General features: G+C 40.8%; 1 protein-coding gene across 8 annotated transcripts in view; it reads left to right on the top strand.

The window, feature by feature from the left end:
• LOC119488874 (LIM domain containing preferred translocation partner in lipoma) overlaps positions 1-21,246 on the top strand; it is a 234,748-nt gene that overhangs the window by 150,529 nt on the left and 62,973 nt on the right. For all 8 annotated transcript variants that reach the window (XM_037770845.1, XM_037770844.1, XM_037770850.1 and 5 more), the window contains one exon: positions 18,232-18,328. In XM_037770845.1, the coding sequence (XP_037626773.1) occupies positions 18,232-18,328 (97 nt within the window). The remainder of the gene's footprint in view (positions 1-18,231; positions 18,329-21,246) is intronic.

Here is a 21,246-nt window from a genome sequence, read left to right as displayed (position 1 = left end):
AAAAAGAAATAAATACTTCTTTAGAATTCCTTACAGCTGCTTTCTATTTTTACTAAATCATAAACTGTTAACATGGCATCAGAAAGAGCAGCCTCAAATTCTCACTGCGCACCTCAACACATTTGTTTAGTTGCTATTCAAGTGTCACCGTGTTTAAAGAACAAAATCATGATTTCTATTTCTGTTTAGCAATTTCTGCCAAATTAATGTTAAGTGGAGCTTTCAGAAAAACACCACCACTAAGATAAGCTTTTTTGTCTTTGTGTGTGTATGTGTGTGTGTGAATGCATGCAATTTGGGTGAAAGGTACAAATAATGAACCTGAAAATATAATTAGAACATATTCCATGCAGTTTCATAGACAGATATTGTCTTCACAGCACAATTAAAAACAAAATGAGTCATGCTTTTTGAAAAAGCACACCCACTCATATCTAAATATGAATATTCCAATTACACCTGTGAGCTGCTCTGCCCTTTCAAAAAAAATGTTTTTCTTCTCATACTGTTCAAGAAATGAAGATTATACAAAGACGCACAAATAACAAGCGTGTTACACACTGTTCATGATGATTAAATCCCCTACAGTCATTTTTCACCTAGAGTGAGCTGTTAGCTTGAGTAAAGCAAATATCTCTGCATCATACTACATATTAAAGAGGACCTATTACGCTTTTGTGCTCTTTCCCTGTCCTTCAGTCTGTTATATCGTTTGTTTTTCATGTAAAAGTTCTGCAAAGTTACAAAGCCCAAAGTTCACTCCAAAGGGAGTTCCTCTTCCCCACAGAAACACTGCTACGCTACTGAACTGCCTGAAACTCCTCGCTTGAAGTCCCGCCTTTTCTTCTGTAATGTGGTGATGTCACCATGTAACACATTTGCATAATACCTGCCTAGTGGCTAGTTTGGCACGCCCTCAAACACAGCTAATTAGAGCGGAGCTGAAGCGGAGTCCGAAGAGTATGGTTCAGTTGACCAATCACAGCAGTGGGCCAGCTGACCATTAGAGCAGACTGGGCTTTTCGGGAGGCGAGGCTAGAGCTGAAAAAGAGTGTTTCAGACAGAGGGTGAAAAGAGGTGCTGCAGCACAGCCAGTAGGAACAAATCAACAGTTTTTTGAACATTAAAGCATGTAAACATGTTCTAGTAGAAACCCAAAATACAAGTATGCACCTGAAAATGAGCATAATATGTCCCCTTTAATAATGAATAGTGCATATTAGCCCACTATGTGAAGTTTTTGTTGTTAAATGTCCATGTGTTTATTTAATATACTAACAGGACACATAACTTTAGCTACCTTCGGATGGAACCGTTGAGGTCATATTTTTGACATGGGAAGTTAATTGCATGATATACTTGGAGTTCAAGTGATTTAAAGGTACACTGAAGCACAAGAAAGTCTCTGTTTACATTCAGTGTTACTCACCAAAACGCTTCTGTATTTCCTTGAGGCCTAACAAATATGTTGAATTCTTTTCCGTCCTCATAAAATATTTGCAAAAAATGTTGAAACCTGCATTGTTTACATTCATTTTTAATTACCTGGGCTCCTATTGCAACCAAAATGGCTGCCACGTTCTATTCCATCCCCGCCTCCAAAGTCTCAAAAGTCAACTTGACGAACGAGTGAGTGTTGAGCAGCGCGTAGGGAGGGCCGCATCATAGCCCTGTGCTCACGGGGCCGCATTTGTGTACGCAAAGTATAAATGCTCCCTCGCGAGGATGGTGTTCGCTTGCGGTTATGGTTCTGTGCGCTTATGTTACATGCACTCGCCTGGTATTTATGTGCGCAGGTTTCCAGATTAAATGTCATATGCGTGATGCGTGATACCTGCAGCTGCGTAAAACTTAACGAAACAATGCATTTAGCTGTTACCGTGTTCCAAAATGAAGCGGTCTATTGCTAATTATTTTAAAAAGCCAAATGAGGAAAGAGACGAAGCGGCTGCTAGGGAGGGACAGCCACTGATGATGAAAGTGCAGGCAGGGAGAGACCGACTGAGCTGGGGTCATTTAATACCGCGCTGTACCAAAAAAAAGGGTGCGACCAAATCATGAGATGGTGCGACCAACACAAAAAGTTGGTAGAACCATTGTTACCAGTGGAAAAGTTAGTCTGGAGCCCTGCTTGTCTTCCTTGTCTTTGCTGGCACATTGATGTGTTTGTTGGCGTATGTAGACCAGAGAATAGCACCCGCAACCTTTGTGCCATAGAGCTACTAGTGGTAATACATTCAACAGGGTTCTGTTAAAGGAACAATGTGTAACATTTAAGGGGATATTTTGGCAGAAATGGAATATAAAATGAATACGTATGTTTTCTTTAGTGTATAACCTGAAAATACGAATCGCTGTGTCAGCTTAGACTGAGCTGTTTATATCTACATACGGAGCGGCTGCCATGTTTCTACAGTAACCCAGAACGGACAAACCACATGCTGGCTGTAGATAGATCCATTTGTGGAGGAGACTGACAATAAAAAAGTCCTGTCCTGTTTTGTTTTGAAATATGGTTATTGATGCTGTGATTTCTGCCTTTCAGAAATGCCTAATTAAAAAAAAAAAAAAAGGCGTAAAGGTTAACCTCTTTCGGCTCCGACATTTTTAAAAACATGGACAATGTTCTGAGTGGTGATTCTGTGTACCACAGCAGTGGCTCAATCCATTTGACTCCTCTTGTAAACACAGTTAATACGACCCATCTTGAAGGCACCGTTTTCTATGCACATGAACATCATAGATATGTTTTTGACTTCAGGTCGGGACGTGCATGACAATTTGTTGTTGATGTTTTTAAACTAGGCTGTGAACTTTGTGAGGTCTCAAAATATCAATAGTGAGTCGGGAGGAAATTTGACGGAGGATCTGTAAGACTTTAGAGACAGGAGCCTAAAAGACCTAAAGACTGTAACTTAATGCATACACTGTATTATACATCCACACTAAGAGTGTAAACCTACCCCATTCTAATTACTAGAATGAGATCTAAAAAAAACATGATGTTGGTAGTCTAAATATTAAGATAAAGATAAATGAATATGGGAATAGGAGTCCATGCAGAGACACTGTCACATCTTCTCAACCTCCCTGCTCATGTCAGTTTGGAATATTAAATCTATTGACTCATATCAGCTGACTGACTTATACCTTGTAACCATGCAGCAAACAAGAACAGATTGGGCCCATTAAGGTAACAGTAGTGTAGCGTTGATAGATATGGGCAACTATGATGTTAAAGTGATTGATGGTCAAAGCTGTGGACATTTTGTGATAGGCCTTTGCTAATATGGAAATACTTGTTTAAAAGTTATATTAGTTTTTTTTTTGTCATTATGTTTATGGTCAGATAGTGTGTATAGGTCATCAGAAATGTCTAAAGTGCATTTAAAGCAGATTAATAGAAAGCTTTTCATCATAAAGCCATTTTGAGGACTGCTAAATTATCAAAAGGATTACTTATTAATTACGTCTTTTAATTATTCACTAGCATTAATGACAAACTCACACGGTGGACTACAGAATTAAGCATATTTAGTGTCAGATATATGAAACCCGACAGCTGGATAATGAAAAGTACACTGTGGAGTTTTTGACCAGTAGTAGTGCTATAGATGTTTTGATGAGGAGGTCCTGAGAAAACTCTGCAAGGTACCTTTATCATGTAATATCATACCTAGTTCCTTCAGTTCCATCCATTTAGCTATTTAGAGTAGCAAAATGGCCCATATGTGCCAGATTATTGTAGGCCTTTCTCACAGAGGACATCTGGAGTTGCCAAACACAGGTGCTGCTAACGTTAAGGATTTGTAATGTTTTACATTATGTATACTAGCATGCCACTAGGGCTCAATAGTCATGTTTCCATTCAATTGTCCCAAAAATTTAAGCAAACTTTTGAAATTTCGCAAAAAAGAAATGTAAGTTAGGCGCGTCTCTATCAACTGTTTTGGAGTGAATAAACTGGGCTATAGCGTAGTTTGTTCAGAAGCTGACGCTACAAGCTACGCACAGCTGTAATCTGCCACTATGTGGTAGTAAGCAATGATTCCTCTGTTTTATTTATTAGTACGATTTTGTGTGCCCTTTTTGTAAAGCCTCCTTGGGTTTCTTGAAAGGCGCCATATAAGTCCAATTTATTATTATTATTATTATTATTATTATTATTATTAAAAGTACACTCTCTTTGCGGTGGAGCTCACTGCCAGCTGTTCTTCAGCATGGTCTCTTAAAGGTACCAGTTTTAATATGTCCAAGTGGTTATTGGAGAGTGTATGACCATCTAAAGACCTTTACACACCGCATGACAAATAAAAAACACGACAATGTGAAATACTCGCCTATGAATATTTTGCATCAAAACTATTCGTACCGACAGCGATACCAATTTGCAACAGTTGCAACACCTTTTCAATAAAAGGTTTGAATAGATTCACGCAGGTAGAGGACCAACTACCGGGATCCTATTGACCCAGAGCGTCTGTCTGAGGTAAACTGTTATAGAGCCTAAACTACTGTAAGCTATTTTAATTTCCTTTTAGCAAAATGCTTTGGGTGAATTTGCCTCTGGTAAACCGTTATGCAGTGTACTGTATATGCCTATCTGGTCTGCGCTGCCTTTGCCAAGTTTGAAAGGAGTAATAAAGTTAGCCTTCTTGGTTGGGACTACGGAGGCCCCTTGTTGTTGTACACTACAGTGTATGTTTTGAATATGTACGTTCCGCACAACGTGAGTGGTAGATGCTTTTATTTGCAAAAACGAGGTTGCTTTTTTGCCGCATACGATTAGCGTCCCGTGTGAAAGTATTCATGACAAAAACAACAGCTCAAAATAATATATTGACCTGAGAACTAAGGAGGACCTGTTATGCTTTTGGGCGTTTTCCCTTTCCTTTGGTGTGTTGTATGCTTTTTTGTGCCTGTAAAAGGTCTGCAAAGTTACAAAGCCCAAAGTCCACACTAAAGGGAGTTCCTCTCCCCCCAAGAAACACTGCTACGCTACTGAACTGCCTGAAATGCCCTGACTGAAGTCCTGCCTTTTCTTTCGTAACACTGTGATGTCACCAAGTAACACACTTTGCCTAGCGGGTAGCTTTGCACGCCATCAAACAAAGTTAATTAGAGGGGAGCTGGAGCAGAGTCCGAAGAGTTTGATTCTGTTGACCAATCACAACGGAGTGGGCCAGCTGACCAATAAGAGCAGACTGGGCTTTTGGAGAGGGCGGGGCTAGAGCTGAAAAAGAGTGTTTCAGACAGAGGGTGAAAAGAGGTGCTGCAGCACAGCCGGTAGGAACAAATCAACAGTTTTTTGAACATTAAAGCATGTAAACATGTTCTAGTAGAAACCCAAAATACAAGTATGCACCTGAAAATGAGCATAATATGTCCCCTTTAATAATGAATAGTGCATATTTTTAATTACCAGGGCTCCTATTGCAACCAAAATGGCTGCCACGTTCTATTCCATCCCCGCCTCCAAAGTCTCAAAAGTCAACTTGACGAACGAGTGAGTGTTGAGCAGCGCGTAGGGAGGGCCGCATCATAGCCCTGTGCTCGCGGGGCCGCATTTGTGTACGCAAAGTATAAATGCTCCCTCGTGAGGATGGTGTTCGCTTGCGGTTATGGTTCTGTGCGCTTATGTTACATGCACTCGCCTGGTATTTATGTGCGCAGGTTTCCAGATTAAATGTCATATGCGTGATGCGTGATACCTGCAGCTGCGCAAAAATTAACGAAACAATGGATTTAGCTGTTACCGTGTTCCAAAATGAAGCGGTCTATTGCTAATTATTTTAAAAAGCCAAATGGAGGAGAGAGACGGAGCGGCTGCTAGGGAGGGACGGCCACTGATGATGAAAGTGCAGGCAGGGAGAGAAAAGTTTTTGGTGTTTACTGTTTATTCGTTTATTTAATATACTAACAGGACACAACTTTAGCTGCCTTCAAATGGAACTGATGAAAATACATAAGTATGCACCTGAAAATATGCATAATAGGTCCTCTTTAATCGCACAAAAAAATGCTCCGGTATGTAACAGCCTTTAGTGCTAATGTGAGGTTATACATCTCTGGAGTGGCAGAGATATGAAGAGATATGAATAAAAACATTCCACTCAGTCACAGATTTTGCACTTCACTTCATTCACAGTGATTCTAAACAACATTTAACCAAACAGCTGGACTGTAAACACCTGCATGCCGAAAATCCCAGTTTCCCACAGGTATTTTTCTAGTATATAGTTACACAATATCTTACATACACCAATTCATCCATTTCCATGTAACATGAAATTGAGCACATAAAACATGTTACAACCAAATGGTATAATGTGTAGAGCTAAACCCCTAAATATTCTCTATATAGTATATAGATATTACAAAAACTTCCAAAGTGCATTGAGTTGAAATGAATTGAAGACTACATTAACATGCTGCTTTCACTCAGGAATAAAGGGCTGTATTGTCTCTTCCTGTTATTTTGTTGTTTGTTTGTTGATTGGCCGGTTCATTGGGTCAGTGGTAACCCTTCAGTAGATCAGAAGTGTTTGTCACATAACCGCTCATAAATAATAGGCCCTGCCACCCTCTCCTCTCCTCTGGCCCCCTCTGAGATGAACAGCGCGGCTGGTAAATAACTGGCCCGATCGATTCCTGTCATTGCAGTTCAGTGAGCCCCGGTGATCTAAAATGTCTGAGTGGTTTGTTTATTTTCCTGCTTTCACCCTCTCCTTACTGGCCTGGAGAGAAGAGATGCAGATGTGTCCTGCAGCACTAAGATTATTCTGCAGCTGTAAATGTGGTCAGTGTGATACAGTCAGTGACATGCTGGGTGACAGTTGGATGATCTTGCTGCATTCAAGTCATATGACAACAACAAATTCCTCTATGCAGTACCTTACTTGTATTGTGACAATGTTGTTATCACCAGGGTCTGAAATTAGCACCCACCAAATGCAGGTAAATTGTTGGCAGTGGCGGGTGAAATCATCAGGCCATCTGCCACTTTGGCAGGCAGAGACAACGCTAGAGATGGGATTAGAGAATTGGTTCCCATTGAGAACTGGTTCCTAGTTGTCCGATTCCTTGGCATCTCATGTTTCCGTGAACCATTGATTCCTCTGTATTGATGCTTTACGACAGTTACACATGCACAGTGACGCATAAGCACGCTGAATCATGTTTCAGTTTGTTTGGGACTGGAGCCATAGCAGAGAGAAAAAAAACTCTCAACAGCATGGTGCTATTAAACCTGAGGGGACGCACTGTATTTTTTCCCTGATAATGCGACACTGTGAACAAAGAATCTGTGTTGAAATCAGCAGGAGCAGAGTTAGTAACATTACCTTTTAGCAGCTGGTAGGCAGCGCAGTCCTGACTGGCTAAATAACGGAGCTACTACCGTTAATGGAGGTTCCATTGAGTTACATTATGGTGCGTCCAAGCTCTATTCAGTGAAGTATGAGTATTGGGCGAAGGTAAATAACAATGTTATCATGATGTGTTCAAATGTAATCTAATGTAGTTTTTGGCGAGAAACTTGAATAATATATATATATATATATATATAAAATATAATAGCTAATAAAGAGGGAATTCTGACCTGTTTAACTTCCTAACACTAGCTCTAAGCAGTTTAGAATACATCATTAAAAATACTAATACCAATATTTTTTTTTAATCAAAGCAAATATTTAAATAATCATAATCATTTGAATTCTGTCTTTATGCTATAACCAAATAACTATAGATGACAATAGCAAAGTACAGTAGAGTACTGTGTACAATACCCTCCCAGCCCCAAAACATTAGGCCCCCCCGGAAACTGCGGTGTACAGTAATTCGAACTCTGTAATTTACCATGTATATGTTTTTGTTTATTCAAACCATATCGAACATTGAACGACATCAGATCTAAAATGTTATTCCTTCATTTAGCGCATAGATTTCAAAAGTGCCCCCCTTTCTAGACTGTACACTGTCCTGTCAATAAAAGCTTGAAATGCTCCAAAAATAACCTTAAAAAAAAGGCATATAAGATTTCTGAGTGGCAGACAGAAAAATACATGCCTGCCACAGTGGAGTGAAAAACGTTGATTTCAGACCCTGATTGTATCTTTTTTAATTTGTATATGTGTAAATAAAGAAACGAACAAACAAAACAACACATTCCTTTATGTAGTAGCTGTATTGGGACGGTGTTGAGATTGTAGATTTTGAAGTATTTGAACATCTTTTTTTGATAGTGTTAAAAAAAGTTTTGTAAATAATTCATTTCATTTTGGTTGATGAAAAAAGCACTGGTGAACTGAGTGACACTGTTTGACTGTGATGTATTGATCTGAACAATTTACCCACTAAGTCCAACCAACGTGAAGGTATATGTGGTTTTGTTGGTTCAGTCAGTCACCAGGCAGCCGACACCACCTGCATAAACAGTGGCCCCTGCTGGCTCCTTCTGGACATGGTCTCCTGTCAGTTGCAACACCTCTCTGTGTCCCACTTGTCTCACACATAAACAAGTTTTCTCTGTTTTTGCTGAAACCAGATTCCTCTCTGCCCTCTTAACATTCTCCTCTGTCCACAAACTCTTCTCTGCCCCTGGCTCAGACTCCATGAAACGTGTGCACTTTCTAAACATTTCTTTTTCTCATCATGGAAGTATTGTTGGCTCCATCATTTCAGTGGTAGCGTCTGGTCAAAAGGGTGTCATTCAGATAAACCACGTCACTGTATAGGTGGAGAGGAAAAGGATATATCATGGTTTGGTAGGAGGCAAAATTACACAGGAGATGGACAATTCTGTGTGTTACAAAAGGGAAGTGCAGGTTGCCAATACATCGATTTGCAGACATAATCTGTATGAATCTTCATTATGTCCACCGCATGTGTTTAAATATAGAACCTTGCTACCACATGAGGAAACACTTTGAGCTCACACCCAAAACCAGCAAGACCTGCATCCTGTGTAATCTGGTGTACATTCTTGGGATTGTAATGGTATACAAAGAGACGCCAAGTAAGTTTTATCTCCATCCCAACGATTTGTGCAGTCATTTGTTGTTGTTGTTGTTTTTTTCAGATTGCTTGTGGCTCCCCTCTCCACACTCTCAGATTTTCAAATATCTGTTTGCAGGGGGATGTGTCAGTTCCCAACAGATGACCTAGTTTTTACACACGCACAATCTTGCAAACATTGAAAGGCCCCTCTACATACATTAGGTTTCGGCGAACACTCTGAAATTCATCCCCCTTTTTATGTGAATTCAGTTTACAGCAAAGATTTGAATGGCTGCGGAAAATGTCAATTATGGAATTGGTTAATTTTTAATTATCGTCGGCTGCTCTGTACACAGCTGCTCTAACGGTTGACTGTTATTTTTTTCCGTGGCATTTAATTGGAGCTGAAACAGCATGACCTATTTTGTTTGGAGAGAATGTATACTTTTATCTGTGCCTCCTCAGAAGGTGGCCCTGAGCTTAATTTGCAGCGCTGCGATGCTTCTTCTCATAATGCATTGCAGATTACTCATAACCTGTTTAACATCGCAAGCGGCAAATTCATCAGCTGGATTACATAAGGCCACTAACATGTGATCCCTCTCGCAGACTTAACAAATTCTTCAATTAAACATGCAGCTGCCAGAAAGAAAATGACAAAGCAACTTTCCCTCAAGTATAGGGATGCTGCAATAACCGTAATATTTCAATACCGTGCTATTGATGAGCCAACCGCAGGGGATGGCAAGCAACTGCCACAACCGCTATCTTCACCTTTTTTCTTTTGTGAATTCTTTGCTAGAAACGGCAGCAGTGTGATGAGGTGCTGAGCGTCTTCTGCGCCTAGAGCTGCACATTTGGTCTTTTTTTTTGTCTAGGGATGCACCGATATCGATACCAGATCGGATATCAGGCTGATACCGACTCAGATAGCTGGATCGAGTATCGTGACAATGGGGCCGATCTATTCAATTCAATTCTTTGTTTGTATATGATTTACATTATATACTGTCATTTTTAAGTTTTGACCAAATTGTTGCTGCATTAAAAAGGTTCACACTGGAATTGTAATTCCTGTTAATTTGGGAGATTTTTTACCAAGTTGCCAGTGTACGATTTATTATTTTAATAGAATTCAGTCAAATTTGATCTCTGTATTTATTTGTTACATTTTAACGCTAAATTATGGCGAGGAAAAACTGGCATTGCCATTTTCAAAGGGGTCCCTTGACTTCTGACCTCCAGATCAGTGAATGTAAATGGGTTCTATGAGTACCCACGAGTCTCCCCTTTACAGACATGCCCACTTTATGATAATCACATGCAGTTTGGGGCAAGTCATAGTCAAGTCAGCACACTGACACACTGACAGCTGTTGTTGCCTGTTGGGCTGCAGTTTGCCATGTTATGATTTGAGCATATTGTTTTATGCTTAATGCAGTATCTGTGAGGGTTTCTGGACAATATCTGTCATTGTTTTGTGTTGTTAGTTGATTTTTATTTATAAATATATACATACATTTGCATAAAGCAGCATATTTGTCCACTCCCATGTTGATAAGAGGATTAAATACTTGACAAATCTCGCTTTAAGGTATATTTTGAACAGATAAAAAATGTGTGATTAATTTGCAATTAATCATGGACAATGATGCGATTAATCTTGATTAAATATTTGAATCGATTGACAGCCCTAGTTTTTATATAGCATTAAAATCAGAATTAATTAAGTAATTTGCAAAAAAATGACGGCAATAATTCCACATATCGCATATTTTGTTGAGCCAATCATTATCACCGCAGGGGAAATTCCTTCATCGCAACAGCCCCACTCAAATATAATTTTTTTTGTCCAGACAAACCACTTTGATTTGAAGTGGAATACCTGCCGCGTCCTCGCGCTGCTGACAGCGGCATCTCCACATCACCTGTGTAATCAAAGGAGAGCTGTCCTTTTGTGTTACCATGAATACAACTCCTGCCTCTGTCTGGTCAGCGTTGAAAGACTGAATCACAGTAATGAGGTGCACTCCGAGGTTTCTATTGAGGAGTGCCGCTGTGTCACAAACAATCTTTGCTTTTTAAAATGCATCTCTGCAGTATGGAATCAAATAAAGCCGTCCACTATAAATTGATGCCTCTTCATACACACATTTAAAAAAAGCATCTTTAAGTGTTTAACCCATATGTTTGATTCCAGACACACGACATACTGTATCCCCCCCTCTCCTCAAAACACACACACACACACAAACACACAGTATAACTCAGTGGAAGGATAGTGTGACTGATCCAGCAATCCTTCCATTGTTTCGGGAAAACAGAGTCGCCTAAGCTGCTATAATCACTCGTTTAGTGTTGCGGCAACAAATGCTTTTTTTAGATATTCCAATCCAATATAAAAATTCAATCCCTCATGAACCCTAGCTAATACACTAGTCCATTTGCTGTTGTTGTTAGTATTACTATTATTTTAATAATAAGCCATTTCTCTTTCAAAGGCTCTGTGTCCATTTCCAATAACACCATTGTGATTTAGAGACAAAAAGCCAGGATGTCAGATTGAGAGCTGACTAAAGCTTCTCTTTTAAAAGCTTCCGAGTTAAAGCCGCAGCTGCGTTGACACTAAGGAGCATTTTGCATTGTGAAGTCCATCATCATTTAATCTGTGGATAAATATGTCTGTGAGTGATTATGTCTTTCTTTAGTTCGTGCTGATGGTGCAGGAAATGTTGAGCTATTGTAAAAGGTGAGACAATTGCTTTTGGTTTAAGGTGCAGTATTGGGTTTGTACACAGCTGATAGATGGCTGCAGGTTTAGAGACACAGATTAGTGTTGTTGAGCAGCTGTCTTTCATATGGCTCTCTCTCCACAGCCGGCGTCTGTACTTTTCCCCTTCTGGTTATCGCGTTCAGCTCAGTGGGTAGTGCTACTGTAGCGTTTATGTAGTGGCTCTCAATCTCATTGTCTCCGCACGTTGCTTTTGAACTGTGCACAAAAAGTGCTGGCCTAAATATGAGGCTGCAGCTCATGATTCCTCAAAAGTTCAACTGAAATTTGAATTCTCCTCCTTCTACTTGTCTAAGGAAATCTATACTATAACGATGCTGCAGCTATAGTGCATGTCTTTCTATATTTCAAAACAGTTTGGGCCTTTTTTTGTAGATTCTAAGAGACGCGCCGTCAACCTCCGTGGGGTGCTACTGACTGGAACATGTCATAGCCCTCTACGGTTCACACAGCCTGCTATACATTTCTCAACGTTTGTTTTACTTCTTTTTATTTCCTTTTATGGTCAAATGGACTTGCATGTATATAGCACCTTTCTAGTCTTTCGACCACTTTACACTACATGTCAACATTCACCCATTCACACACACATTCATACACTGATGGCAGAGGCTGCCGTGCAAGGAGCCAACCTGCCCATCAGGATCTGATCTAAATGCTCATTCACACACCGATGGATCAGCCTTGGGTGTGGACTGGAGGAGCTAGGGATCAAACCCAATTGGTGGACGAACCTCTCTACCTCTGAGCCACAGCCGCCCCAAGTCAAGTACAATCGTAAATAACTTAGGAAGTAACTTAAAGCAGCAGGGGGTAGAAATGGAGTAAATCTGATTAATAAAAGTTATTTTTATAAAACGGTTACTATATACTGACATTAGGGCATGAGACAGGTAATCTGAAAAAAAATCATGTTCTTCTGTGTCCTCCGGTGTCCTCTGGTGCTCCTAATGGCATCTGCAAGATTTCACAGACCGGAGGAAAACAAGCAATCAGAGCCGAGCTGGAGCCTTGCCGTCTCTGAGCAGCTGTCAATCACTCTCAAACTCCGATCAAACAGTCAAACTAGGCGGCGCTGATCAAATATGAATGAACATGGGTCTCGGGGTATGGGGTATAACACATGCGCAGTGTAACTGAAGCTGCGGTCGTACGTTGCGATTGGCTCAATTTCAGGCAGACCAGATTTTACTGCGCATGTGTTATACCCCCAAAGATATGACGCGTGACCCAGCCTTCTTTCTATACACGGCGTTCGTCGCCCTTTACACTTCCTGGCTCACAATTACGTGGATTACATAAGAATTGATTTTGTGGAATAAATACAAATTTCAGTGCATTATTTTTTGTGGAGATAGTTACGAACTGTGTAGATCAGCCTAAATTTGAATAGAGTCGACCTGTTTCGTGCTCTGTGAGGATTTATCCTACAGATCTGTCAGTTCTAGACCATAGCAGGTGACTGTATGTAAATAGTTCCAGCTTCCTGTTCACTTCCTTTCCTTTGTTCCACCTCCACTAACTCAGGTGTAAATCAGATGCCCTGAGAACAGTTGTCTCTCCCATTCACTCTCTATCACTGCAGTAGGAGCAGGAGAGACAGAGCCTGAGGTTTGGTTCTTAGTGGGACACGATGCTGTCAGGGTATCAGGTGAGAGCACGTACTGAGCCCCCCCTTCCAAACTCCACTCCTCACTTAATCAGTTCTGACACAATGCCAATTCCACAGTGGGTGGCGCACACAGCTTTATTCATAGATGTGGCAGTGGGGCAGTGATCAGCTCCCAGACTCTGCTTTCACCTTTCACTGTCATGCTGCATCAGGTAGCAGGCAACAGTGCTCGCTTACAGATGCTATTGTTGTTTTTGATATTAAGAGGTCTGGCATTTAACACCGGTTTGTCAAGTGGCATTTGATGGTCCATCGAGAGGGAGGAGGTCTTCCAGGGGTATTACAGCTGATAGGTTTTTTGCCATTAAAAAAGCAGATGGCAGATGACCTGAAACTATAAGCCTGAACGTGCTGGGAAAACAGTGGAAAATAGGTGCAGCTGTTAACCCAGTCGCCACTGAATTTAAGCACTAACTTCAATGAAAGTGCGTCTGGGTGTCCTGAGGGCGTAGGCAAACAATTTACTGAACCGAGCCAGACGTAACTGAAAAATCATGTCTGCGGCACGTATAGCTGCTGTATGGTTTCTATTGTTGCGTCTGAAAAGCCGAACAGGAACTGCGAAGCAATCATAAAGCATGCAGGGAAGCAATTTCTTTCTCTTATTCAAGTGAAAAATTATTCCGTGCTGTCACAAAAGACTCCCTAACAAGGTGCTTTAAACTCTCTTGCAGTGCATTGCTGCAGGGTGTCAAAGAGTGGATAAGCTATAAATGAAGCTTAAACTCAAAAGTCTGTTTCTGGTAATAGCAGCATTTCGTTCCCTCTCCAATGTGCTTTTGATGTGGAGCTAAGATTAACAGGGTTAAATCGTCCTCTTCACTGTCTCAATGTAACAACACAGGCATAATGAGCAGATTGTTGACAACAAGAGCACTTCTTTTAGGTCTACGAATAGCGCACAGATTTATTATCTATTCTTTTGTGCAGGTAGTTGTATTAGAATTCAACCCCCTCCACGTACATCTCCGTGGACCATTGTGTATTATTAAATAAAAAAGGCCATGTAATTTGAGGCGACAATAGAGGAATATCCAACCACTGAGGAATGCTCCTTTCATCTCTTCCTAATCCGCCATGATGTGATCCTGGCCGTTTATGGTCGAGTGGCTGAGGAGGCGCGAGGTGCCAAGGAATCCAAGAGCTCAGGCCCAGCTGCTCTCTCGAGAGCAGAGAGATTTGCACGTCGAACGTGTCAATCCCTCCGAGTTAATGAGGCCTACTGTTTGGGCTTCCATTATCAGTCCGCTGCATCCTGAGCCGGGCCGAGCTGAAGTCATGCATCATAAAGTTCTAGACGCTCCTTGATACATAGTGGACGGTAATCAGAGCTCAGCATTTCTCACCGTCTCTGAAATAAACTCAGTAGACCATTGAATGCTCACACCAAACCTACTGTACATTTGCATTACCACCTTTAAAGCTGCAGTCAGTAACTTTGAGCAAATATGATAAAGATGTATTTTTATATAACGGTCACTATAGAGTGCTACAGGAATGAGTCCTAAAACCTGGAAATGAGTTAGCATTTTAGCTCCTCCGGCTCCCTCGCCTGGAGGTCAATGGTTTTTTTGAATGGGTTTTTAGTTAGATGCCTGAAATAAGGTCTGTGGTTAACACAAGCTGAAAGGAATGTTGAAGCCTTTATGTGTCTAAAAAATGGCGGTTGCTAACAAGTGGCTAAATGAGACTACTAGACGTCATCATGCCGACTTGTTTGCCGTTACAGCCTCGTTGTGTATACACGCGCTCATGCGACCGTGGTGGAGTTCCTTTATAGCCTTACGTTAGCTTTTTACTTCTGGCGATTGCATTCACGCTTCAAAAATCATAAGGTGTGTTCATCAGTGAAGATTATCTTGCCAAACAAAACTTTTAAGTGTCATAAATGTTTGTTTGCCACAGAGCTTATTTTCTGCAATAATCTAAAATCCAATGGAACAATCCCATTGGCTTTTTGTTGAGGGAACCAGGGCGATGCTGACTTCCTGGTTGGCCCACAAAGATACCTCATCCCTGGAGCACTCTATATCCTAACAGTGCAAGAGACAGATAATCTGTGAAAAAAACGCTTCCTCTGTCTCCTCCCAGTGCGCCTAATGATATTTGCAAGATTCCACCGTGCCCGAGTGAAAACAGCCAATCAGAACCAAGCAGCTGTCAAACTCTGCTCACAAAACTCGTTAACTCCGACTAAACGGTCAAACTATGCAGCGCTGATCAAATTGGAATCAAGTTTCTGTTACTGTAATGCCTATTTCTCGCCTCAAATGTTTTCAGAAACATCTTTGGTAACACCTGATAATAACCATCATTCACTAATGGTAAAATGATAGTTAATTAAAATGTGTTATTTTACCGTTCACAAGCAACTAAATGATAATTAATAATGTTTACTAATTATTAGTAATGTTATAATTTATGTTATTTGAATAGTTTATTGCTGCACACATTATAACGTTTTATATACTATATATATATTCAGTATATAGAAGTGTCTGTTAATGATTAAGAAATTAGTTGTAAACCTTTAAGAAATTGTTTGTAAAACATATATAAACATTACATAGATAGATATTTGTAAGACTTTGTTAATGGTTAATAATTGGTTTTTAAACCATCATAAACATTATTTGGTTTGCTATTATAAAGCTGCAACTGATGATTATAATACCTTGTTAAATGGTTCATAAATACTTTGTAAAACATCTACAAACATTATTTATATAGATATTTAATACTTTGTCAATGGATAATAATTGGTTTATGGTCCATCTATCTATGTAAAGTTTAATAGATGTTTTACAAAAATCTCTTAAAGGTTTACAGATCATTTGGTAATCATTAACAAAAACGTAACATAGTATATAAAATGTAATACTGTGCGCAACAATGAACTCTTATTAAATAGTTTACTAATGTAAACAGAATGTAATTGTAATTGTCTCTTATCAGCTATTATAGACTTTATAAAGTAATTACTTCATACTACACAAACTAATGATAGAATAACAGAAATTATTAAATTACTAATAGTAAATAAACATTATTAATTATAATAAAAAAAAATTGTTAACAGTAAAATAACTATTAACTAGGTTTAATTAACTATCAATTTACCATTTATAAATGATGATTATTATAAAGTGTTACCGCCCAGCGGCTGGAGCAAACTTTCTCATTTTACAGCTAAACAGTTCACTAAAATATGTTTCTGAAAACAAAATAGGCATTACAGTAACAGAATCTTGATTCATATGTGGTCAGCACTGCCTAGATTCACAGTTTGATCGGAGATGGTGAGTTTTGTGGGCAGTGATTGACAGCTGTCTTAGAGACTGCTTTGCTCTGATTGGTTGTTGTTTTTTCGGGGCGCAAATGTCATTAGGAGCACAAGGAGGACAGAGGAACACGATTTATGTCACCGATTATCTGTCTCATGCACTACTGTCAGGATATAGTGACAGTTTTATAAAAATACCTTTTTTATCATATTTGTTCAAAGTTACCTACTGCAGCTTTAATGTATTGTTGAAATTACACCGACTTTATTTCTAATCTTGAAACCTTGACTGACACCTACAATGAGTCAAATTAATGAAAAATACGTGCATACAAATTTAGTCATCAATAAAACCAGAAGACACGACCTGTAATTACTCTTTCATTCTGAATACAAAAACATTTCTTCACTCAATCTCCTATTGACAAATCTGATTCCTTTATATGACACAGTAAACCACGGACAAATTAGTACAAAACCAAACCGGTCGCTAACATTCACCGGGCTCCCAGGTGTCACAATTAGGAACACCTCAAAGGTCAGCCCAGATCTCGGCCCGTGTTACAATATTGAAAATCAAATCTACTGTAAAGATCCGGCTGGCCCCAGATCTAGGGAAGGTCATCTGAGTGTCACTGATTTCAGAAAAAGCTCAGCCGCTCAGCACGAAAAGAGTCAAGTTCAGGCCTCCGGGGTGTCTGCAAAGGACACACACCTGTGACGGGATTGCGCCGTGATCCGGGGGCTGGGGGATGGGATGATTGGCAGAAAATGTCAGGCGCAACACGTCAGCCCCATACAGACACACAGCAGGCAGATGTCAGAGACTGCATGATAAGAGGGAGGGCATGCTCACAAGGAAAGGAAGGAAGTGGCATCTTCAGAGAGTTATGTCATCCTTCTGAAATCTCTTAGAGATTAGGCCTCAACACAGCTCACACCTGAAGTCTTTTGTGCTCAGTGTACGACTCTCCTGACCTATCACCCAAATGTACACGACTTAAAAAGTCGCTTCTCTCTAATGTTTGCCTCCTCTTTTCCTTCTCTTATCATTATTTTCCCAAATACAAGGATTAGTCAGGGTCACAGCTTTTTCCACATGCTTGTATTGCACAGAAGGATATGCACAACCTTCTGGGCTGCACACCACTGGGGCCTGAGCCAGGGTCAGATATCTCAGAGGGGGAAGGCAGACTGAAAACCATCCACTGCATTTTAATTACACTGAATGTGTTTTGTTTGACCTTGAGAGAGTGCCTCATCCTGATTTATTGAAGTCCGTTATTTTTGTGAATCTTTAAGTTGAACCTGGACGTATTTCGTTAAGCAATATATTCTTGCACTCTTTCCTCTGCATTTAAAGCAGTATTTGTCAAAGGTGACATTCATCAGTGAGGTGGAAATAAAATGCAAGAAACAGCTGAAATGTTCTTCATTACCTCGGTCGGCTTTGTGAATCACAACTATGTTCCTTTCTCCGGTTCTCAGGGCAGTGCTCCCATGGCCCACCCTGAGGATGAGCTGGAGCGCCTGACCAAGAAGATGCTGTTTGACATGGACAACCCACCATCTGAGGAATATTTTGGTAAGAATGATGGCTCATCTCACACACACTTGGTTAGCATTAGCCTTTTTGACATGCCACTGTGGTAGTTCCCGCTGCATTAGGTGTCTCTAGGACCACATTTTGCTATGATGACGCACATCATACCAACCCCACGCTTCCGCGGCTGGTAATGATTGCTGAATTCCATGTAGCTACTTTGGCTTAAGGGTCCTGTTATTGTGTCACACTGTCAGGACTTACTGTGACACTTAAATAGAACAGAACCATTGTTAACGGTGTTCTATACTCAGAGCATTAATATAGCAGCGAATACATTTGCTGTGTAAAGATATAGAGGAGTAATGTCTACCTGATCAGAGAATGAAGTCAGTCTCCCTCTGTGTGTGTTGTAATCAGAGCTTCTCTGTGCTTTGTTGATATAGCCGGGCAGGCCATGTGTGCCTTTTGAGTGCATTTTAGAGCATGTGAGCGCGCCCTCTGGCTAGCTCATGGCTGCCGTTCTGCACTGCGCTCATACGGTGGTTATAGCTGATAACGCCATCCCAACAGACGGTTTCGTCACGGAACCGTAGCGCCCATACACCACTCCCCCCAGGTTAAAACTGTTAGCTCTGTCAGCAGTGTTGCCATTGTTTGCACTGTTAGGGCTGTTAGCTCAGCTATCGCCATGTTGAGGGCTGTGTGGAGGTAATACATGCTCTGAATTTCGTATTGAGCACCTTCAATGCTAATAGTACCAACTGACGGCGTGGCGATGGAAGCGTAGCGCCCACCCTCGGGTTCCCTCCCAGGTTAACACTGTTAGCTCTGTCAGCAGTGTTGTCCTTGTTAGCACTGTTAGCGCTGTTAGCACTGTTAGCTCCGAGCCGCAGGATAAGCTGTCGTCATGTTGACTGCCGTGTGGAGGCAATGGAAATGCTCTGAATTCCGTATTGAGTACCTTTAATGCTACTAACTTTTAGCTTATTGTTTTAAGAACTATGTAAGAAGGCAATGGGGCAGGACAGCTAGTTCTTCACACCTATTAGTTAACTAACAGTTGTGAAATACATAATTTGTTTTTACCATATATCCTGTACAAAATGTCTGCTTAGTGAAGTTAACACATAAAAAACTACCAGAACCACTGTTGTTAATTATATAGCCTACAGTATCTTTTTCTGAAGTGAATACATGCATGATGAAGCACTGCAACAGTCCTGGCAGAGCACTGACGTCACATATACCACAACTGTAATCACATTCATGAAGAGAGCGTGGTGGTCTTTATGATCTAACAAGCTCTCACTCACTCATAATGGCCTGCTGCTTGTTACATGTTACTAATTGATTTCTCAGCCTCCTCCTGCTCTACTTTCCTATTTCCACGTTGTGGTAGGACCATTTTCCTTGTGCCTGTTATGTGTCACATGCTGTAGTCATGTGCGTCTGCTCTGTGTTTATCTGGGGGTGCTTCCCATGTCATACCCTGATGATTGGCTTCAGAGCAGGCTCAAAGTCTACCACATGGACCGCAGAACGCTTCTGAAGAACAATGCAATAGCCTCAGCAAAGCTAAATAACAACAACAGCATAAGGCTACTGTTTCATCAATGTTTATCAGCACTCACATAAGAACATAGCACTATCAGAGCTCTTTTTATTTCTAATTTATGAACAATTCTCTGTCAAATCAGCAAGGGGAGGTGCGTAGAAACAGCTGTTTGCAGCACTAGAAACAGCTGTTTGAGGCACTCTAGAAACCGCTGTTTGTGGCCCGCTAGAAATAGCTGTTTGCAACACTTAGAAACAGCTGTTTGCGGCACATAGAAACAGCTGTTTGCGGCACTAGAAAAAACTTTTTGCGGCGGCTTGCAACAGCTGTTTGTGGCCCGCTAGAAACAGCTGTTTGTGGCCCACTAGAAACAGCTGTTTGCAGCGCTAGAAATACCTGTTTGCGGCATGTAGAAACAGCTTTTTGCGGCACATAAAAACAGCTGTTTACAGCCTGCTAGAAACAACTGTTTGCGGCGCTAGAAACTGCTGTTTGCAGCACATAGGAACAGCTGTTTGTGATACGTAGAAACAGCTGTTTGCGGTGCTAGAAACAGCTGTTTGCGACACATAGAAACAGCTATTTGCGGCGCTAAAAAAAGTTGTTTGCGGCGGCTAGAAACAGCTGTTTTTATATGCTGCAAACAGCTGTTTCTACATGCCTTAAACCTTGCTTTGTGTCGCTAGAAACAGTTGTTGGCAGCACGCTAGAAACAGCTGTTTGTGGATGTAGAAACAGTTGTTTGCAGCCCTAGCAACACCTGTTTGCGGCATGTAGAAACAGCTGTTTGCAGTGCTAGAAACAGCTGTTTGCCACGCTACAAACTGCTGTTTGCGCCACATAGAAACAGCTGTTTGCGCCACATAGACACAGCTGTTTGCGGCATGTAGAAACAGCTGTTTGCAGTGCTAGGAACAGCTATTTGCCCGCTACAAACTGCTGTTTGTGCCACATAGAAACAGCTGTTTGCGCCACATAGACACAGCTGTTTGCGGCATGTAGAAACAGCTGTTTGTGACTTTCAGCGCTCTCTCGCTCTCTCTTTACAAACACTAAAAAGCAAGCAGGCTAAGAAACCAAACTAAGAAACCATGTTCTGTCTATTGATCTTCCACTCCGTTTCAGTACTACAGACAGGGCAGCACCTACAAACACCCTCTACACACAACAATGGTTCCGAAACAACGTTGTTAATAAACTATGCACGTGATAGGTAAGTCAAATTGCACACAGCAGTCACAGAGAGTGGGTGATGGTGACCAATATTGTTTGGCTCGTTTGTGTAAAAGTCAAGTATTGAGATAAAACACAGATACAATTCAGGCTTTTGCTCATAAAAGTATTATATCTGAGTCCAAAAAGTTATCTAGCCGGTGGCCCCCCTGGCTTCCCTGCTTCTGCA

This window comes from Sebastes umbrosus, chromosome 5 (assembly GCF_015220745.1).
Source record: "Sebastes umbrosus isolate fSebUmb1 chromosome 5, fSebUmb1.pri, whole genome shotgun sequence".
In the NCBI taxonomy this organism is placed as follows: domain Eukaryota; kingdom Metazoa; phylum Chordata; class Actinopteri; order Perciformes; family Sebastidae; genus Sebastes; species Sebastes umbrosus.
This window is presented reverse-complemented; position numbering and strand designations above follow the sequence as displayed.